Source organism: Channa argus, chromosome 11 (genome assembly GCF_033026475.1).
Source record: "Channa argus isolate prfri chromosome 11, Channa argus male v1.0, whole genome shotgun sequence".
In the NCBI taxonomy this organism is placed as follows: Eukaryota; Metazoa; Chordata; class Actinopteri; order Anabantiformes; family Channidae; genus Channa; species Channa argus.
The window spans coordinates 15,262,543-15,281,135 of record NC_090207.1 but is presented as its reverse complement, the minus strand read 5'-3'; the positions used below and the strand labels follow the sequence as shown (position 1 = coordinate 15,281,135).

Below are 18,593 nucleotides of genomic sequence, written 5' to 3'. Positions count from 1 at the left end.
CATTTAAATTACTGCAAAGCACTTTATATTAAAAGATCCAGGTATTTCAAAGACTTTTAAAGCACATATACTGCAATCCCATCACAGTCATGATACAGTGTGGTTCCCAAATTAGAACATTGGTCAATCACAAACCACTTTATATAGAACTATGTTGCATAAAAAGTAAAACTGATGAAATATTTCGCACGCAGCCTTATTTATTCGTCTTTTGTTTCTTTTTTAAAAAAGAGCTTGTTTATACAAGCATGCCTGCAGCTCCAGACCCTCTGCAATACACCCAACACTGCTCGAAGACCCAAACGTCAGCACGTCCCTACGTGCCCTGTTCGAGTTCTAATGTTGCCTTCAAGATCTCTCAGATCACAATAACTCAATCGGCTCTCTGCCCCGTTTCGGGAGGATGTATGATGGTTGTCACCGATTTCAATTTAAAAATCACTATAACAGACCAACTCGTTGCATCTTAATAGAATACTGGCAATAATAACAAATACAAATATCTCAGTGTTTCCGTAAGTCGCCTTTCTTCGTTTTAAATAAGCTCGAATAGTTCTCACAACACTTGAAGGCAGCATCTTTATTTTGCTTATGTGGTTTTGTTGGGTAAACGATGGAGAAAACATGGTAACCTCTCTGCGACCATGGTAACATTGCAACCGGACACAGCCCCTTGTCACCCTTTTTTCACGCAATTTGTGTGTTATATTTGAACAATGGTCGTCGCTGTTTTGGGGTGCTGCTACTTCATGATGAAAAGGTTAATAACGGAACACAGCTGACTCCCGGATCGAGTGTTGGACCTGGTCTTGTTTAGTCAGCGAGCTAATGACAAAGCTGCAGGACGCTGGTACACACAGTCAGACATCCGAGTTAAAAGCAGGTGGGCCAGAGATGGGAAATGACAGTGCACTGCTCCAAATTCATTCGCCAGAGAGAAGAAGGATAGACGTTCAGACAGAATCTGCTCAGAGAGGAAACGGTGTTTGGTAAAACGCTGTTATAACACACCGTTTGCAAACTGTGCCAATACGCAACGCCATTCAGCTGTTTGTGTTTCATCACTTTTCAGAAATGTCCTTTACAATGGAGGATAATTTGGAGTTTGGGTGGGTGGCCGTTCGTCCTAATGCGTTTGAGGAGAAGGAGAAACATAAATTCGTCTTTATCGTTGCCTGGAATGAAGTGGAAGGTAAATTTGCTATTACATGTCACAACCGGACGGTGCAGAGGAGAAGCTTTGGCCGGGACCCTCCAGCAGAGGCGACTAGCCAGGATGGGGACAAAACAAAATGGCTTGAAAGTCCTATTAGGACTAATGCGTCTAAGAGCCCCAGCATAGCAGCCAGGGAGGCTCTGATTAAGGGCTGCTGTCCGAAAACCAAGTCCGCCATAGCACCAAAACCAAGTCCTGTCAAAATTCAGACTGTTAAATCTGCGAGATCCCCCGTTAGTCCTGAAATAGAGGTGGTGAGATCTCTAAGAGAGGACCACCTGTCCCCTTCACTGGACAGCTTTGACTTGGAAGAGCTGGACAGTCTGAGTAGGGAGCACTGCAGCTGGGCCGGACTCTTCTCCTTCCAGGACCTAAAGGCAATCCACCAGCAGCTGTGCTCGGTAAACTCGGACCTGGAGCCCGGCCTCCCGGTGTTTCCGGAGGAACCAGCTGGGATGTGGACGGTGCTTTTCGGGCCGGCTGAAATATCCGAAAGTGAAATGGAGCAGCTGTGCTACCGGCTACAGATGTACCTGGGCTATGCGCTCGATATCTGTGGATGGAAGATCCTTTCGCAGGTTCTCTTCACGGAGAACGACGACCCAGACGAGTACTATGAGAGTCTGAGCGAGCTGAGGCAGTCCGGGTACGAGGAAGCACTAAACCGTGCAACAAAACATCTGCAAGAGGTGAGAGCTCCTGTGATCCTCCCACATCTCCACGAACGCAACATCTCTCTATGAAAATAGTCTGTGCATTTCACTATAACTCACATTCACTCAGAGCATCACAATACACTATCTTTCTGTGGTACCGACCAGACCAACCAACTGAGGTATCAGATAAAGAGGCAAAATAAACATGATTGCTCCCAGGCCTGCTTATTCAGTATAAAGACAAGATTAACAAAAATAGTACTTAGTGGTGATCTTCAGTCACACAACCACACAAGGAATCTAACTTAGGCACCATGTTAAATATAGAATTAGTTATATGGAATCTGCACTGGGTTTTAATCACATATGTGGACATTAACCGGTTTCAATATCCAAGCAAAGATCAGCATGCAGAGTGTTATTAGATAAGCTAAAAAATAAAAGCTAACTGCATTTTTCACATAAATCATGAAAAGATCTGAGGTCAGAGAGAGAAGAGGCTACTCGAAGATACAGAATGAAACAAGGAAACACTATAAGCTTTAAAAACATTTGGAAAACAAAATATACAGTCTATTAACAACCACCTTGATGAGAGCCAAAGTGTGATTTTTATGTCATTCCCATGAAAGAAATAAGGGGGAAACCTGTGGATGGGGAAATTCTCTAGATATTAGAAGAATAATTTGTAAAACCAGGTTGTAATGTAAGTAGTTCTGTGTCTCCAGCGTTCACAGCCGAAAGAGTCCAGCACACACACACCAACACACAATCACAAGCACTTCTTTCCTTCAAGTATTAACCTATTGATGCAATGTGCTTAGTCATCTTTTGTGACAGCGCTGCTGCACACAGGTTTTCACCACAAATGTACCCACTGCCAGCGTCATTCAGAATGGACACTAGATATTTTTTACACCTTTTATGGTGGTATTCGCTACATTATTAAGACTCCATTAGCACTGAACATTTTTATGATAAAGTGGAATACAAGAGCATTGAAATCTATATCATAAACTATATCCTGCTGTATTTCTGTCTCTGTTGTTCTGATTAAAATCTCAGTTTTTCTGTCGTAAGAACATAGATTTACATAGATTTAGGGAGAAATTAGCAAAATGTTTGTCAATAAAGAACTATTTCATAAATTTGTGGATACTTTTGAAATTAAAGATCAGATCTGGTTTTACACTGCACCAAAAGGGACCAAAAAAGCAGGATGCTCTATGACTAAAAACAAAAAAACTTGCATGCACGTTTCCACTGTTGTTTTCAGACAGGGGGTTATATGCCTATAGCATTAGGGCTGAGTGAGAAAATAGCTGCAATTATGATTTTTGGCTTCATCAAAGTGAACAATGTGTGGTAGTCCTTAGTAGTTCCGCATGAATTTTATGAACTGTAAAATCATTCAAAATGTCTTAAAACTATACCAATAATGATCAAAATAATCAATGAATAAAGCACCAGCATTATGTCTAAAAAAAATCAACTTACTGCTGCTTTGCATGTTTCACTTGACACAACAAAGACACGAACCTAACCTCAAACTTGCTGCATTCTCGCTCCTCTTACTACCGGAGGCAGCAAGTGATTGATTAACTGCTCATAATATAAACAGTGGGTTTAGATGAATGCATCCTTGAATCATGGAGCCAGACAGTGCCAGAAGTCCTTTGAGAGCAGGTGAGAGCGAGGGATAATGGAAGAGTTTTCCATCCCGGCATCACTTCTGTCAATAACAGAGGATGTATCTCACACACATGTGGTATTCATGAAAGACATTAGTTTAGTCAGTTCTGTAATATGATATATTATTTTCACAGTAATTCGCATGACCAGAATCTCTTCAGCTAATAAAAAAGTGACCAAATAATTGTAATTAAATGTAATTTTCAGACTCATTTTGAGCTACTGTACTTGTGTTATCTTCTATAGTTTTTAAGTTATTCTGAAAATAATGTAAGGTTTTGAGTCCACACAATAAAAGCCCCACCTGAAGTGAGGCCCTCCATTCAAAACCACAGGTTCCACTGAGATTTGAACTTGGATCGCTAAGCCTATGTTTTAGTGAAATGGCATATCAAAATGATTTAATTAAACTAAGTACTACAGCATGTTGTGATTATGGCACTTTAGGTTGTACATAAACAACAACAAAGAAAGAAAAAATATGTGCTGTTTTTTCCATTTTTAAAATTAGAATAAAGTAAAATTGCAACTTTTATATACGCTTGCCCTCTTCAGGACTTCAGCAATACTGTAAGGACATCACGGTCACAGTATAATGAATTGTGTATAAAAGTGTATTTTTACTTTTATTGCAAGAGTAAAAAAGTTTCAAGAGACTTCATCAGTTTACATGGAAGTGTTTTAATGATTTCCCTGTCAAGGCGTTTCCTCTGTGCTCTGCTTTGAATCGAGGCCACGAGTAGCATAGACAAATCAGTCACATGTCATTCCACCCATTCAGTCCCATACCCACTCCCATTCGCACAGTTCTGAAACACACACACACACAAATCCCAGAATTAAATAGACAGAAAACCAGACATAGGAAGTGGTGCCTTCCTGACCAAAAAAAAAAAAAAAAAAACCCACCAAACAGCAGAGTGATCAGTCTCACAGAGTGTGCGCCAGCCAGAGCGGCTTCCTTGGTCCAATTGTTTGGATAAATGTCTGTCACTGTATGGGATTTCCACCTAACCAGAATGTTTATACATCCTGAGGATGAAGGAAGCGCTGCTCATCTTGCTCAGCTCTTTCTTACAACCCAAGCTTTTTTGCCTGCAGTGACAGTGGTCTCTAGTTCATTCAAACATACAGTGCCTTGCAAAAGTTTTCCTACACCTTGAAATTTTCCAATATATTTTCTTGGGATTTTATGTGATAGACCAACACAAAGTGGTAAATAATCGTAAAGTGAAAGGAAAATGATAAATGGTTTTCAAAATATTTTACAAATAAATATCTGAAGTGTGTCATGACTTCTGCTGCACTTACAGCTGCAAGTCTTTTGCAGTATGTCTCTACCAGCTTTTCACATCTAGAGAGGGAAAGTTTTGCCCATTCTTCTTCAAAAAATAGCTCAAGCTCAGTCAGATTAAATGAAGAGCATCTGTGAACAGAAATTTTCAAGTCTTGCCACAGATTCTCAATTAGATTTAGGTCTGGACGTTGACTGGGTCATTCTAACACATGAATACGCTTTGATCTAAACCATTGCAGCTCTGGCTGTGTGTTTATGGTCGTTGTCCTGCTGGAAGGTGAACCTCTCCCAGTCTCAAGTCTTTTGCAGACCCTAAAAGGTTTTCTTCTAACATTTCCCCTGTAATTGGCTCCATCCTTCTTCCCATCAACTCTGACCGGCTTCTCTGTCCCTGCTGAAGACAAGCATCCTCTCAATATGATGCTGCCACTACAATGTTTCTGGGTGGGGATTGTGTGTTCAGGTGCTGATGTGCAGTGTTAGGTTTCTGCCACACATAGCGTTTTTTCATTTAGGCCAAAAAGTTCAATTTTGGTGTCATCTGACCAGAGCACCTTCTTCCACATGTTTGCTGTGTGGGGACTTCTTATGGCTTTCTTTCAATGGCTTTCTTCTTGCGACTCTTCCATAAAGGCCAGGTTTGTGGAGTGCATGACTAATAGTTGTCCTGTGGACAGATTTTCCCACCTGAGCTGTGGATCTCTGCAGCTCCTCCAGAGTTACCATGGGCCTCTTAGCTGCTTCTCTAATTAATGCTCCCCTTGCCCGGCTGGTCAGCTTAGCTGGACGGCCACGTCTTGGTAGGTTTGCAGTTGTGCCACACTCTTTTGATTTTCAGATGGTTGAACAGTGCTCCGTGAGATGTTCAAAGCTTAGGATATTTGTTTATAATCTAATCCTGCTTTAAACTTTAAACTTTATCCCTGACCTGTCTGGTGTGTTCCTTGGAATTCATGATGCTGTTTATTCACTAATGTTCTCTGACAAACCTCTGAGGGCTTCACAGAGCAGCTGTATTTATACTGAGATTAAATTACACACATGTGGACTCTGAAGACAATTGGTTACACTTAATTTTAGTTAGGGGTATCAGAGTAAAGGGGACTGAATACAAATGCAGACCAAACTTTTTAGATATTTATTTCTAAAAACGTTTGAAAACCATTTATTATTTTCCTTTCACTTCAAAATGATATACGACTTTGTGTTCGTCTATCACATAAAGTTCCAATAAAATACGTTTGTGGTTGTAACATGACAAAACGTGGAAAAATTTCAAGGGGTATTAATACTTTTGCAAGATCTCGGCCTCTCTCTCACACCCACACAAACATACATTGATCTTCCTACTCCATTTAAGGGCTTAGTTAATGGCTTTTTCAGTGCTTGCTGGTAGCCTACAGGATTGTTCAGTCTGGCAGAAATGTGTGTGCATTGATCTTATTCCTAGCAGCAGAAAGGACTCTGCTCACTCAGCCGTGGTCTGTGTGCTGAGAGAGTGCACTCAGATATACTCCCTATTATTTACAGTTACACAAAGCATCCTCGTATTCACACAGTGGCCTGCAAGTTTTCATTTAGTGCTGAGTGACACTAAAACATGTATTTAAGCGTGCTCTTCTGAGTTTCATACCCTTGTAGTGAGTTATGAGACACAGTTGTAACCCCATTATACAGACAAGAGACAGTTTAAAACACATACATTCTGCAGATTACATTACAGCACACTACACACAGACACTTTTTAAGTGGATAGAAATATCAACCTGCTCTGCTACAGTACATACAAAGTCCTTTGCAGCTATTATTGTCAACATACAATTACTCATGTGTCTGTATGTACTGCAGCTGCTGGAAAAGCACAAGACCACAGACAGTATGGTGGAGCTTCTCGAGCTATATGAGGAAGAAGATCAGGCATATGGGGATCTGTTGGAAGCCTCCACACAGCTGTACCAGTACCTGCTACAGCCCTTCAGAGATATGAGGGAACTAGCAATGCTATGCAGACAGCAAATCAAGGTGAGTGTTTGCAATTACTTGCTGTTTAGTAGTGTAAGTATACAAGAATAAGTATCAACAAAGGCTGAAGACGTCCTGCTCATTTTTTGGCAGTATGATGTAGATTCTTATGTCCTGGAGAACGTTTTGACCTAAATCCTTTTGTGACCCAGTAATTTGCTAAGACCTCTTGGCATTTTACCAAGCCTCCTTAGCATTTTAAGTCAAGATGCTCTAGTTACAAGTATACATGCAAACATATATTACTAGTGGATTTCTGTAGTCAAAAGTGATGTGTAGCATTGGTGACATCTAACTAGGACAAAATGACAAAGATCATTATGACCTGAATGTTTTTGCTTGTTTTACCCTGTTTAAAAACCATGTGAGAATTTATTCTGACTCTAAGGGTTATTTAGATGCTGACTTGCATATGTAGGTAGATGGCTACTATACCGATTCAGCGTCATATTTCATAATTTGTCAAACATAAATAGAAGTTTACAGGGAATTCCTATCTCTTGGTGTGTATGTTCATGTCGAACTGTATTGTGCTATGTAAAATGAATTCACTTATATATTCTGATTAAGTGCCTTATGGATGGAGTGAGAGTGGGTGAGCTGTAATTGGCAAGAGGAAAGGCTTAGTTCAATCATTTATACTTAGCTTCATGACTCACATATTTTACATCAGTAATAAAAAAAGACATCAGTGTCACATACAGTAACATAAGTCTACAAAGATCATACAGCTTTTATCAGCGATGAATGTAAACGCTTTGCAGTTTTTTTACTTTACAAAAATATCCGAAACCCTTTTTCGGATGTGGGTTTAGTGACATGCTGTGAGACAGAATGAAGCGCTTTACATCTCCTGTTTCCTGCAGTCTCATAGAGACATGAATAAGTCATGTCTGCAGTTCTATAGGTAGGGACAGATTAACTCAGTGGGATCAATAGGCATGCAGCAGAAATGGAAAGATTTAGGAAAAAATTAAAATGCTCCCCTTTATGTGTGGTTAAATAAATCTTGTCATATAAACCCTGATGATATGGCAGTTTTGGTAACAGGCACCGTTCTTGATTGTTTTGTGGACTTTGAATAGGCTTATCACTATATTCCTCATGGGGTTTTGTGGGGGGTATTGCAGGAGTGTGGGATGCCGGGGCCGTTGTTACGAGCCATCAGGTACATGTACAACTGTAGTGCAAGGTATGTTTGTATTCTCAGTAATAAGTCAAACATGTTCCCATTTTGTGTTGACCACTGTCAGTGGTACCCTTTTGGGTTCACATGGTTCTCTCCCGAAAATAGTAGATTGCCCCCTTCGGGTTGGGAATGAGTCACTGCCTTGAGTGAAGGACTTTAAGTAACTTGGAGTCTTGTTCACGAGTGAAGGTAAAATGGATCGTGAGATTGACAGGCCAATTGATGCAGCATCAGCAGTAATGCAGACGTTGTACGGAACTGTTATGGTGAAGAGGGAGCGAAGAGGGATGTAGGAAGGGCGTTATGGATTTGATTAAGCTGAGTTAGATCTTACATCTGATAGGCAAAAAGACAAAAAGTCAAATTTTTGTATAATTTATGAAAAAATAATTGAATTTCCATCACTTACATTTACATTACATTTAGTCATTTAGCAGAAGGTTTTATCCAAAGTGACTTACAAGTGAGGTACAAGGCAAGCAAAACTCTAAGTCAAGGAGAAAAAGTCAAAGCAAAGTCCTATCAGAAAAGTGTTTACATTTAACGAGATGCAAGACTGTGCTACATTTAGTTATAATTAGAATCAGATTTAATGTCCGAGCATGCTAACCTATACAAGGAATTTGCTTTGGTAATGGAATAATGGAGACTTCGTCCAAGTTAGAATGGAAAGTCAGATGCTACTGTGAACAGCTTCTTTTCCAAACCAAACATTTAAAAGTCATCAGGTTAGCTTAGCCAGCTTAAATAACTCTCCCAAATCACCTGTGAAATACTCAGCAGACTCCCTTCCTCTGTGTTTGTTCTGTGGTACTATCTTTGTTATCAGTGCAGTACATTACGGTTGATCATAAGTGAGCGGCTTGGCTGGAAAAATATCAGGTTCAAGGTCCCACCGAGATTGAACTCGGATCGCTCGATTCAGAGTCCAGAGTGCTAACCATTACACCATGGAACCTCCTACTGAAATTGAGGTGGGGAGAGGAAGTGTTAAACTCACACTTGCAGGACTATTTTTAGCCCACAGAGTCAGTAGTTCAGGCAGGCACAGCATGGCTCACTTTTTGGGAATTTTCTTTAGTTATTGAAGTTTTTTACTACATTATGAAGACAAGATTAACAAAATTGAGCTAAAAATAAATGTGCACTCACATTTATCTCATATGTCTAGACAACTTGGTGGTGTCGAGAAGTTTTGACAGAAAAGAAAAAAAGAGTAGTCCTTGTGAGAATGTGTAACTTTAATTAGAGTAACATCAATGTATATTTACAAAAAAAAAAAAGAAACGCTCTACTGAGATCACTGGTTTCAGAGGCCAGACTGTTAACCATTACTACATAGAATCACATAGCTTCATCCTTAATTACCATCAGTTGTCATAATCATATTTTGAATCACCAATTCTCCTGTCTGCACATTTGTAAATTAGGAAGCACAGAAAATAGCCTCAGGCAGTGTTTGACTAGTTCAGGTGTATATCTGTATATATTCTCTATTTCTGTGCATTTGTAAGTGCAAACGAAGGACACAGAGAGAAAATTAACTGCTGCAGTATATTAATAGAAACATTAAATAGTAGATTTTGATGTAAAAGCTTGATTCACTCAGAGTTGCAGTAATAATCACCGGGTGTAATACCAGCAATTCTAAAATTAAACAATGTCTAGATCTAGAAATGCAGAAAAAGTAAAAATCAAACAAATGGTTCCTGGCAACCTGACAGCAGGAAATTGCAGTGTTAAATGATACTGGTGCACTGCTGAGTAATGCAGTGTGAGCTGAGGTGCAGCAGGTTTTCTTAGAGTCAGACAAGGAAAGCTGTGTAGCTCTGTAACCTTTTTGTTAATTTTTCAACTTTGTACTGCATAGATACATCTGTTTTTCTTTTAAATGTTTGAGATTTCAGATTTCTTTCTTTATTAAATACAACCCAAATCCAAAAAAAGTTGGGTGGATTTGTTAAACGTAAATAAAAACAGAATGCAATGACTTGCAAATCTCACCAGCCCATATTTTATTCACAATAGAACATAAACAACATATCAGATGTTAAAACTGAGACATTTTACCATTTCATGGAAAATTTTAGCTCATTTTGAATTTGATGGCAGCAGCACATCTCAAAAATATTTGAACAAGGGCAACAAAAGGCTGGAAAATGAATTGCTGCAAATAAAAAACAAATGGAGGAGCATTTGACAACTAATTAGATTTATTAGCTACAGGTCAATAACATGACTGGGTATAAAAGAGCATTTCAGAGAGGAATGTAAATTTGGGCAGAGGTTAACCAATCTCTGACAAACTGCATCTAGAAGCAAACAAAATAATTTCTGAAGACTTCAAAGATCCCACCATCTACAGTAAAAAATATCATCAAAAAATGAAAAAAATCAGGAGGTATTTCTGGACAAGGCCAAAGGTCAAAACATTTTATCTTCGGACCCTAAGGTGGCACTGCATTAAAAACAGGCCTTATTCTATACTGGACATCACTGCATGGGCTCAGGAACACTTCCAGAAATCACTGTCTGTGATTATGGAGTTCACCGTTCAATCCACAAAAGTAAGTTAAAACTGTATTATGCAAAGAAGAAGCCATATGTGAACACGATCCAGGTGTTCTCTGGGCCAAAGCTCATTGAAAATAATATTTACATTTTACACATTGTCCCAACTTTTTTAGAATCAGTGTTGTATTTGTATGGGCTTTACTTCAAGCTGTTCGGTCAAGTATTTGCTATTGTTGTTTAAGGTTATGGAGACACAGTATCATATGTTTACTTTATTTAAGTAGATTTAAAAATGGCTATTTCGACATTTAAGAGCAAGTATCAATACGTTTAACTCCACATTTCTAAGCAAAATTTAAGTACATCTTGCAATCAGATTACTTTACACATTTCCTGATTTAACACTTTTTCTGTTTGTTTGTTTTATTAAGTAAACAAATCACAAATGAAACAGGAGTCACTTCACCAGACCAGCTACAGGCAGGTTTACTCTCAGTTCCTCCCTCCATAATCTTATTTAAAAGATGATTTGACATTAACAGTGCTCAAATTGAGCTGGTATGCAGGAATTTTACTATTTGGCAAGTTGTGTTGAGTTTGGCCTGTTTGCTGAGATATTCATTCACTGCTCAGGAGCACACACAGTTAAACCAAAAACTGGACTCATGGTCTTTTTAAGACTCAGCCATGTCAAAGTTGATCAAACCATATAGCGACCAGAGCTCCATGTGCACAGAAAAGGATGTAAAGCAGTGCAAAGCGAGTTCTTGGTGTTACTGCGATGAGAACTGTGACAGAGCAGCCCCTGCTGATACCTACATTAATATGATTGCCTGGCTGACATGAGATTTTGTTCTCCGCTCCCTCTGAAGGAAAGCAGCGTAAAGCCCTAGTACGCAGTGGGATCACGCACGACCATAATGCTATAAGATAATCATAAACCTTTACAGTCCTTGTTAAGAGATTTCTGTGGCTTTTTAATTCTGTGCATCCTGAAATTATTTCAAGCTCTCTTGACATTTTATCAGTAGTTGTATCAGTGTTTTATTCTTGTAAATCACAATGCCGTTAGTTAGACTGTTACTATCACTATGTATTGTTTAACCATGAGTAGTTTGACAAAAAAATGAAAAAAGCATTAGATCCTAAAGCTAAAACAGCTTTAACTTATCAGTTCTTCGATTTTCTATATCCTTTCTAGGTGATGATTATGCTTTTGTACGCTGGTTAATTGTGGCATTGTTGACCTTGTGATTCTGAAACTTGATATTGTTGTAAAGAAATCTATATTTGCACAGGGTTATGTGTGTGTGTTTGAATGTGTATATGGTAATGTCAATAGGCAAATACAGTACTGCCAGTGCTCCCATGTGTGGCAGTATAGCACCCTCTCCAGGCCTGCCTTCTGTAGTAAAGCTAAGATGTGACTTAATTTCTAATTTGTCCACACAGCAGGCAACCATTTAACTGTTTTTACCAGCTGAATTGTACTGGTATATACAGGGAAAACTTTTATGTTATTTCTCTGTGTTTTTGTTTAGGTATTTTCACTCTTGCCACTAAATGACTACAATGATTGACATCTGAGGTTCAAACCCCTCTGAATCTCTAATAGACAAACAAGCACTGTTGTCCTGTGGATTGGATGTACCTTTAATTGTCTGCATTGAAACTACTACTTTTTTTGGTATAACCTCAAACTGTTTGTATCCCACCTCCATCTCTAGATGCACTTTATTATCAGCGTTATTATTACATCTTATGTATTTTTTATTTGTTCTCACTGAGGCCTCTCGTTCTTAGTTATGCTGACAAACACATGTCCATCTTCTCGCATCAGATTTCTATGGAGAATGATTATTTGGGCCCAAGGCGGATTGAAGCTTTAAAAAAGGAGGACTCAGACTGGCAAAAGAAAGCACAGGAGGCAGTCCTCAACATCCAGGAGTTTACTGTTAAATATTTTGAGATCACTGCCAAAGCCCAGAAAGGTACAGTATGCCATCACTGTCACTGATAAAGTGTCAACAAAGCAGCAGTATAATAACTTGAATTGTCACACACATACACACACACACACACACACACACACACACACACACAGTGGTAACATTGGCCTGATATTGACCTGTGTGTGGCTCAGAATGGCAGGGCTAATTTGGTTTAGTATTAATGAGACAGTGCTGACAGGCAACTTTGACAGGGACAGGAGGAAACAAGGACAACCTATTGATCAAAAAGCTTTGCCAGCAGACTTTCCCTCTCACGGTAACTGTGCAATGTGCCCCTGCTGATCCCAGTTTTTCTCCACCAATGATTGGTCCATTTGTTATCTGACACTCATTAGATCAAAATCAAATGAGTGAATGGCTTCAAGTGCAGGCAGTGGAAAGAAAGAAGTTGTAATGTCCAAATGTAGCCAATAGATGTCTCCCTTCACATTATTGTAATGAAAGTTAACTCTTGTAAGACCTCAATAATCATCACATTAAAAGAAAAGAAAGCCAAATCCTTTCACCAAAAAATTGATTGTGTTTTCAATGCACTGTCCTGTGAGCAAACATTTCATTTTACTATGTGGAAATTTCAATCGTCCACCTGTACAAATTATTTAGTTCCTGTGTGTTTGTAGGGGCGTATGAGCGAATGAGGGTAGACCAGCGTAAATTTGGTAAATCATCATGGACAGTGGCGGTGGAGCGCATGGAGCGACTGCGCTACTCTGTCGCAAAGGAAACCCTACAGCTCCAGAGAGCCAGGGAGATCTGTCTGGAGCAGAAGAAACACACACTTCGAGAGGAGGTGGGGTTGTAACTTTGAGCACCATGGACGTACACACAGTTGTTTTACAAGTTAGTTTTTTATCCTGTTCCCACAGATGCAGTGTTTGTGTAGCAGTGAGGATGCGATGGCCCTCTTAGACCACCTGGAGACACAGTACTATGAGCTCCAGCTTCAACTGTATGACATTCAGGCTGAGATACTGCAGTGTGAAGAGTTGCTTCTCACTGCTCAGCTTGACAGCATTCGCAGACAAATGATAGGTATGAACCTATTTTGGCTGACATTACTAACTCCTTTTGGATTATTCTGTAATCAAACTTTGATTGCATCATTAAGTCCCTTGAGGTACATTACTTTTTACTATTTACTGATGTGCAGTGTCTGTAAAACATAGGTAATATCTCTAACCACCATGTATCCACAACATAATATATTTATCCACATTTGGTTTCAGAGTGTCAAGATGAAGTAGTGTATTATGACACTTTTGAAAGTGCAGATGATATAAAAGAGGATGATACTGCAGAAAGGGAAGAGTTGCGCAGACTTCAGGTCAATGCTCGACAGCTGGAGGCAAGGAGGGGGCGTATCACTGCCAAGCGCTCCTATCTGAGGAACAAGAGGGTGTGTATCCTTTCAGATCATTTATTGTATCCCTGAACTGTACCTTGGGATCCGAATACGATTACTCCATACTATTCAATATTAGAAATACATTTACATTTATTTAAAATGTACATTTATTTAAAATGACTTTTTTATGATATCTCAAAAACTGGAAAACTGGAAACTGTAGCTTCTATACTCTGCCCGAAACGTATTACTAGATTAATTTTGTTTGATTACACATAAAGTAGACAGATACAAAGCTCAAATGACATGTGCTAGTAAGATGTAATGAGTAAAATGAAAAATGGGAAAAACCTGCAGCAACCTATCCATCTGAACCGCTTATCTTGTTACGGGTCACGGTGGTGCTGGAGCCTTTTCCAGCCAATGTCGCAACCAGTGGCCTAATTTCTTTGCCACAATTGAGAGAGTGAATATTGCCACCTGTACAACGAAAACAAACTGATAAAATATAGCACAAGACACTGACCTACAGGAATTTGTTGCATCATTTGTCTTTTTGTTGGCAATGTGCATGATGCTGTTTGGAACAGTGTTTACGTTTTTTTCTCCCCTTTTTCTGCAGGAGATCTGTGTATCAAACCACAGTCAGAAACAGCAGAAACGTCAAACCATCCACAAGGACTCCATATCCCACCAGGTCCTAAAGGTACCTAGATAGAATTTTTTAAATATTGTAACTGTATACCTACAAAGCATTATCAGTAATGTTCTCCTAAATCTTCAAGCTTAAAATGGAAGAAGAAGAAGACGAGGAGAGGAAGAACAGCAGAGTGAGTCAGGAAAGACAGAAAACTCTAGACAGACTACGCACTTTCAAACAAGTATGTCCTGTGTTATTAACTACAAGTATCCTGACAGTTTTCTTTTTTTTTCTTACTGATTGACGCCTGTTTCTCACTGTGCCTTTCTGTAGCGGTACCCGGGCCAGGTGATTCTGAAGTCTGCTCGACTACGTGTGGCTCAAACCAGAAGAAGAGAGCGTGGAAGGAGCATGGAAATGAGTAGCATGCGTGACAGGGAGGAGTTTGTGGACTCAGTTTGTGTCCAGACGCAGGACCAGCCACTGTTTCTTAGTACCAGCGTGCAGACGGACCCCAGCACCACTCTTACCACTCAGCCTGTCACAGCTCGTACAGCATCTCTTCCTCTGCTGCCAGTGCCTAGTCCTGCAGACTCCGCCTGTTCTCCCTGCTCCCTGTCCTCTTTTCTAGCATCCCCTATCTCACCTCCACCTCCACCACCCCCTCCACCTCCCCCTCCTACAAAGGAGGATTTTTCACCTTCCGGGGGCCCTGGCCAGCATGGGCAGAAGATTGAAGGAAAAGATTCCGCAGAAGAGCTTTCACTTTCCCCACTTGGTCCATTCATCCCTCGCTTCTTTGACAGCAGCCAACTAGTGAGCGCCCGGAAGAAACTGAGGAAGACTCCAGAGTTTGACACCAACAGCAGAAGAGGTACTAAGACTGTACAACAGCAATTTTCTTTATCCGAGTAGCTAATTACAGTAGCCAATCACAGTCTCTCTTGCTTTTCTCTGCATACAGTGAGCTCACCCATGGATGAGGTGCTGGCCTCCTTGAAGAGAGGCAGCTTCCACCTGAGGAAGGTTGACCAGCTGTCCTTACCTCCTCCCAAGGGTGACGATGACCCCAACAGCATCCTGGCTCAGATTCGCAAGGGGGTTAAACTGAGACGCGTCCCCTGTAAAGACAGAAAAGACCAGGGTGATCTTCTGGCTTCCACTGACCCCCTGACCAGGAGCATCCATGAGGCACTGCGCCGCATCAAGGAGGCATCACCAGAGTCAGATTCAGATGACGATGGGCTGGCTGGTCACGACTGGGAAAGCTAGGCTTTTAGGCTCAGGCACAATACATACCGTACACACAGATGCCTGCAATCTCTGGCACTGCACACACTGAAATGAAAAGCATTGTAGAGTGCTGCGCTGTACTGTAAACACGTAACATATACTGTCAATCAGTCACACTCAAGCACACACAGCCCGGTCACACATGTACCTAGTGCCAGGACCAGAGTCATACAGAATATCACAAACTCACCAAATGCTCCAAAGGTCTATGGTCAACCTGTTAACTTGTTTGTCACAGTACATTCATGATCATGAATGACATTATTCATGTTTTCATCATTTATATGATATGTCACTGAGGATTTGTTCTGGCTGTAATGATGCCATGTTTATTTTTTATTAATTGTACTGTTGATAAATGCTGCACTGGCCTTTTGTGTCCATGTTCAGAAACAGCACATAACACAACATTAACAGCAACATGCTGCATTCACAATTACTGTATCCATGAAACTGAAAACCTCATATAGAAAGTTTTTAGTACTGAGAGGTGTGTGAACTTTATTATTCAATGCAAACCATTACACATGAGAAACTGTAACTACAACTGTAGTTGGTAATGTTGGAGATACTATATACTAATAAATACTACTATTACACAGGAATATGATCTGGATTTGTGTCCAGATTGTAACTCTTTAAGCCCTCAAACACCAGCTCTTTTGAGTTTAAACTCAACCTGTGTGCTACGACTGAGCCACACTGTGCTGCACAGCTGGTTATGTCCTGACACATTTGGTTGTGCTAGTGTCAAACAGTACAAGGATCACTGGTTGTCTAATCTACACAAATACTACTGCAGTAAATCCTTTAGGTTGTCAGACCAGATTTGTGCCCTTCCCCCGTTCTTGTCCTCTTCTGGCCTTCGCCCTCAACTCTCACCCCCTCTCAGGGTGAGGGAACATGAATCAACCCATCTGTTCGACGGCAGCATATGGCCAGGCTAGTGGGAGATGGGAAGAGTTTGAATATGTTTATCATTTACTGCCACATCTAACTACTGGGCTGAAGCTGGTCACCAAGAGTAGCAAAGGATTATATGCAGATAGGGTTATCGAGAGAGGTAAAGAGTTTCTGTAGTTAGGTGGGGGTCATGGTTAGTGTCAGTATTCTTTGTGAAGTGTGGGCAGACTTGGATGGTGATTCCCGAACTTTGCATGTGGGACAGTTACGGCAGAGCTGTGAAGCCCATCGTGCTTGTTTGAATGATGGATGGTGTGTGGGAGGCTAGATTCTCTCAGCGCTGTAGGGAGTCACTGTAGGCTTTGGAGCAGGCGGTTGTGATTGATGCAATTTCTCCTGCCATCTTCTTCACTTTCCTTTCTCCTCTATTTCATCTTTTCTAATTCTCTGCACTCAGTGGGCAGAACCACGCAGTTGGCAGTCTGTTACTCACAGTCCTGGAAGAGAAATCATGATCACACACACATGGACTCACGCTACACTCACAGCCAACATGTGCAGAAACATTTTAGTGAGTCCACAGTCACTATGTTTCTATTCAGAAATGGCACTTTCATAATACATACTACAATTTCTGAATCACCTTATTTGTACAGTAAAAACCTTTTTGTTGTTTGTTTATCACTGGTAAAACATAATATCTGCAGTTGCGGCGTTCAAAAGGCACTGAAAAAGCATGTGAAATGGGACCTAAAGACATGGAATGGAAGGACAGCATAAGAGGACCAGTGACACGTTTAGTTGCAAATGATTTCACTCAAATATACAGGTTCACATGAAGTAAAATATGTGTATTCATAAACTAAGCTCGAAGTCAGCCTTAGCATGCACTGTCTTAAACAGCTTTAATGCAAACATTTGTGCATTTTTGCTTGCATTCAGTGCCATTTAAATAATAATAATAATAATAATAATAATGAGTTTCACAAACGTAAAAAGTGCACGTATGGAGCTACGTCGCATTATCAGTTTGGAAATAGTTCTAAAAGGAGTTCATAGTCCTGGGAAAGCAATTCTGAGGCACTTTTACATGTTTGCACAATGTTTTTCTATGGTACCCTTATCATGTAGCCTGAGAAAGAGCTTAAACCCTGAACTAATTTCTTAAGTAAACCTAACCCAGATCATACTGACTTAGAGCTGATTAAGACGAAGGTGTTAGTGTTAAAGTTTGGTTCCATAAGCAATTGTGCTGCAAACCTTTAGCAGACTGGACCCTTTGCCATAACCCAACCATCACCTGACTGACCTTATAAACACAATGCTGTGTGTTTTACACTGACCTTTATGTATAAATAACCTTGACGCAGCTTGTTTGTCAGGTAACTGTTTTTTGTGTTATATTTCATAGCTTCATTTGTATCATATTTTCCCCCCAAAGCATTTCTGTCCTAACTGTTTTGCAATATGTTTGCTCCTGACCTGTTCTCCACACAGGCCAACTATGTAAGGAATATGACTATCTGTCTGAAGTAGCCAATCACTTTTCAAGTGCAATATCAGTATGTAAAAATAAACAAAAGGGATTAAACAACGTAACGGGTCATAATGTGTTCAGACTGACTGCCTAAAATAACTAACTGGATTCAATGCTGCAGTGGTTTTTACACAGTAGTGTATAGACCTACTGTTCTAAGAATATCCTTTTGTCTTCAGTCCTACCATTTTCATTTATTCAAGTTTTATTTATAATCTTGCCCCTGTATTTGAATAAAAGCTTGTGAAGCAAATTTTGAGACTGTCTGTTTCACTTT

The 18,593-nt window shown here is 40.1% G+C and overlaps 1 protein-coding gene across 3 annotated transcripts; it reads left to right on the top strand.

The window, feature by feature from the left end:
• The first annotated feature begins 602 nt into the window (after positions 1–602).
• On the top strand, positions 603–18,559 carry LOC137136222 (junction-mediating and -regulatory protein-like). Of its 3 annotated transcripts, XM_067521388.1 has the most exons (11): positions 603–989; positions 1,073–1,905; positions 6,710–6,883; positions 12,427–12,577; positions 13,219–13,388; positions 13,465–13,630; positions 13,825–13,994; positions 14,566–14,649; positions 14,729–14,824; positions 14,917–15,457; positions 15,548–18,558. In XM_067521388.1, the coding sequence occupies exons 2-11, from the start codon at positions 1,075–1,077 to the stop codon at positions 15,853–15,855; spliced, it is 2,691 nt and encodes an 896-aa protein (XP_067377489.1). In that variant the 5' UTR covers positions 603–989; positions 1,073–1,074; the 3' UTR covers positions 15,856–18,558. The 3 variants fall into 3 exon arrangements, with proteins under 3 accessions (XP_067377489.1, XP_067377488.1, XP_067377490.1); XM_067521387.1 differs by having other exon boundaries at positions 603–1,905; XM_067521389.1 differs by lacking the exons at positions 12,427–12,577; positions 13,219–13,388 and having other exon boundaries at positions 603–1,905; positions 15,548–18,559.
• The last annotated feature ends 34 nt before the right edge of the window (positions 18,560–18,593 follow it).

Coding starts and splice junctions, on each gene's coding strand:
- LOC137136222 (XM_067521388.1), top strand. CDS start 1,075: ATGTCCTTTACAATGGAGGATAATTTGGAGTTTGGGTGGGTGGCCGTT. Junction 14,825..14,916: donor GACTACGCACTTTCAAACAA/GTATGTCCTGTG, acceptor GCCTTTCTGTAG/CGGTACCCGGGCCAGGTGAT. Junction 15,458..15,547: donor TGACACCAACAGCAGAAGAG/GTACTAAGACTG, acceptor CTCTGCATACAG/TGAGCTCACCCATGGATGAG.